Here is a 3371-nt window from a genome sequence, read left to right on the forward strand (position 1 = left end):
AACAAAAACACGTGACTAGTGATATAATTTACCCAAAACAAAAACAAAAACATTGAGGAACTTCCCTTTAAACATGAATTACTCTCTATGTTATGCCAAGTATGGCACCTCCTGAGTCAACACCACTTTTATCACTCGAATCTGTTGTTACTACTTTCCAAGACCAGTATCAATGAAAGGGGGTAATGCATAGGAATGCAAAAATTATCACCGATGTCCAAACCCCAGACAAACAATTATATTGGAGGAAGACGATCAGTCTAGATATTCAACACCACATTTAAAAGGGAAAAACAAAGATAATCCATATTTAATGACTTTTCCATAATTAGTGACTACAAAATATGCTACTCAAAACAATAACATTTGAACATGCTAATCAAAATTCTGGACCGCTAGACACAACATAAAAAACCTCTTGATAACTTAAGCCACGAGTTGCATGCATAAGATTTTGGTGGACAAAAATACCAAGCCGAGGAACAGCAGAACCAATTTCACTCTTCCATGGGCTGATTCTCTTCTGTCTGTGCTTGGGACACATTGACTTTGATTTTTGGAAGACAAAGAGATGAATCTTGTGCAAGTGCGAGCGGAGCTTTGACCAAGTGAATGCCCTGCTCCAATTGCTTCCTTGCTTCTTTCTGCCTCTGGACTTTGCCTGTCTTAAGCCTGGAAAAAGATTTAAAAATGGAAGGGTTATTATTTACTAAAGTGCATGTTATAATATCTTTCAATGGGAACTGAAAGCACCACAAACCAACCTGTTTTTGATGTGGTCAGATGCCCTGTCTGATCTGATTTTATCAATCTTTTTAATGGCCTTCAGAGTATTCTCTGCAAGGTTTCTATCATATCTCTCCGGCCTATTACGTTTTCTCTCAAACTCAAATGTTGAATCCTGGTGCAAAAAGAAAAGAAATAGAAATCATGCAGTGTTTTGGTATAAGCATTGTAATAATGCAATAAAAAGTCCAAAATCAATGCCTTAGGTCTATCACCTGTGTCATGTCCTTTCCATGCAAACGCCTATAGGCCTTGGTCCATTTTACTTTACGGGGATTCCTCTTCATCTTGAAGTTCTTGTGGCATTTCGATCTACAGAAACGGAAAATCTGCAAATGTTTGGACCATCAGAAATTAAAATCAATGCAAACAGCACGAATGACATGTAGGAAACATAGTACTATAAATTATTTTAATTGATGCCCTCAATCTGGCATAAATGTTGCTGAAAACTGCATGTATCTCAACACTGCCAAGCATAAACACATACAAAGTATCAAATTTTAGGCCACTACATAGAGAAATGCAACAAAAAAGAAAAATACTGCAACGAGAGTAACTAAAAAATGGATGAGAAAGACAGAAAGGCGACTTCTTCCAGAAGTCCGACAAACCAAAGGCCAACTCCATAGAATCAAACCAAATGTGTAGCATGATAAGCCAATATGGATAATAACTAAATAGAAACAAACAAAAGCGAAGAACCTTTAAGAGCAATAAAGTAATATAACCTTTGAATACATGTAAAAGTAAGAAAGAAACTCCTACCTTGGCATCGTTGCGAACAAATTGAATACCATGCCCCGGGTATACAGTGGAGGAACAAAACCAGCACTTCTCTAATCTCATTCTTCTTAAATTAACTAACAAAACACAATTTCCTAAACAGAAAATAACATTGACAATATCAGAAATCATTTCATAAAGAGACTAATTAGCAAAATTTAAGGGGGTATCACAATCTTAAATTGCATAAGTTGACATTAGCATGAAAAGAGAATCATGTATAACCTGAAGCATATGATACTTCCGTACATTCAATTCATCAGGTTTTCAAGTTTATTCGTCAGAAATTATCAAGCATAGACGAGACATAAAAACCCTAATAAAGAAATTCGACCTAATTATTTTACCCAAGTGAATCAAAATTACTTATTAAAAAAAGTAAATTCTAAGTTTCAATCCCTGTTTCCAAGGGTCAGATTGCGTTGAATTAGCCATGTCGCGGCGGCACCATCCACCACTACTAAAGACCTCAATAGTGGTGTGAACAAATTTCACATCAATAACAGCGGATCGCGGCCGCATAAGGCAGCGTAACGCCGTGCTAAACAGATAGCTTTAAAAAATCTCCTCAATAAAGTAAGACACAAAGAGTAACAAGCAGTAGGATCGAAAACAGAAAATCAAATATATTGAAGTGATGCAGAGGCAGAAGGCTATTAACTCAAAATCTCACTATAGAAGTAGAAATCTTCAAGATAATTTAGGGTTTCAAAAATTACTTCACTCGATTTCCTGGTCGCGTCAAGAGAGGGCTTGAACCAGGGACTGAAGAAGGAGGCGGCGGCGGCGGGGACGTATGGAGAGAGAAGAGATTGAATGGGTCGGGGATTTTTAAAGGAAATTTTAGGGAAAAACTTTTATGGTATAATTTCAGGTTTAATTTTGAATTCATCCCTCAACTTTAGAAAAATTAAAATTAGCATTTTGTTTTAATTTTTTAGGATTTGGTTCTCGTACTTACGAAAATTGAGAAGTTAATTAGCAAAAAAAGTAGTTTAAGTTTACTTGTTTGCCAACAACTGGATTAATTTATCAATTTTCATAAAGTATGAGGATCAAATTCTTACAAACTAAGGGAGAGGGACTATTTTTCAATCTTCGTAAAGAACAAGGATTAAATTTTAATTTATATTAAAATGTAAGGACTAATTTCTTAGTTTTGTAATGTCGAGAGATGAAATTTGGAATTAGCCCTATTTAAGGAGTTTAAGTCAAGGTTGTGTTATGGTTTGGGATATAAGATTAGAAAACAAAAAGAAATCAGCTTAATCGGTAATAAGTGTTTTACATTATATTAGTATGAAATAGCCTATAATATTAATATAATTTGTATAGTTTTCAAATTTGAATTTTAAAATATTTCTAATACTTTTTTTGTAAACTTAAATTTTACTTCATATATTTTTATTTTCATTTTTTTAATTTAAAAATTCAAATTGAATTATTAATACTTTAAAATTTTTATTGAATTTAATGGTGTGAGATTTTGAAATTAAAAAAAAAACTCTCACTTGATAGTCATGTAACAAATGACATTATAATGTATTTGAATCTATAGGGAATTTTAACGGTATTAAATTTTTTTGAAAAAAACAGTATTAGTATTTTAATTAGAACAAAGCATTTAAATTAACTAATGACATTATAAAAATTGAGAAACAAAATTGTATAAAAAAATTAAAATATAAATATTGATTTTCAAACTTGGACATAGTACAAAGACCCAAATTGAAATTTGACCATTTTTATATAATCTCAAAAAAGTAGCAAAAGGCATAGACACGTCCAACAAGGGGATG

At 32.8% G+C, this 3371-nt stretch overlaps 1 protein-coding gene across 2 annotated transcripts; it reads right to left on the reverse strand.

Moving 5' to 3' along the window:
* Nucleotides 1-279: 279 nt before the first annotated feature.
* On the reverse strand, nt 280-2601 carry LOC107914917 (probable ribosome biogenesis protein RLP24). Of its 2 annotated transcripts, none has more exons than XM_016843971.2 (5): nt 2292-2601; nt 1555-1667; nt 1002-1115; nt 765-901; nt 280-672 (listed from the first exon to the last, which is right to left on the reverse strand). In XM_016843971.2, exons 2-5 carry the CDS (start codon nt 1633-1635, stop codon nt 498-500), a joined length of 507 nt encoding a protein of 168 aa, XP_016699460.1. In that variant the 5' UTR covers nt 1636-1667; nt 2292-2601; the 3' UTR covers nt 280-497. The 2 variants fall into 2 exon arrangements, with proteins under 2 accessions (XP_016699460.1, XP_040958481.1); XM_041102547.1 differs by having other exon boundaries at nt 2234-2413.
* Nucleotides 2602-3371: the final 770 nt, after the last annotated feature.

The sequence above is a fragment of the Gossypium hirsutum genome, chromosome D10 (genome assembly GCF_007990345.1).
Source record: "Gossypium hirsutum isolate 1008001.06 chromosome D10, Gossypium_hirsutum_v2.1, whole genome shotgun sequence".
In the NCBI taxonomy this organism is placed as follows: domain Eukaryota; kingdom Viridiplantae; phylum Streptophyta; class Magnoliopsida; order Malvales; family Malvaceae; genus Gossypium; species Gossypium hirsutum.

Coding starts and splice junctions, on each gene's coding strand:
- LOC107914917 (XM_016843971.2), bottom strand. CDS start 1,635: ATGAGATTAGAGAAGTGCTGGTTTTGTTCCTCCACTGTATACCCGGGG. Junction 1,116..1,554: donor TTGTTCGCAACGATGCCAAG/GTAGGAGTTTCT, acceptor AAACATTTGCAG/ATTTTCCGTTTCTGTAGATC. Junction 673..764: donor TCTGACCACATCAAAAACAG/GTTGGTTTGTGG, acceptor ATCTTTTTCCAG/GCTTAAGACAGGCAAAGTCC.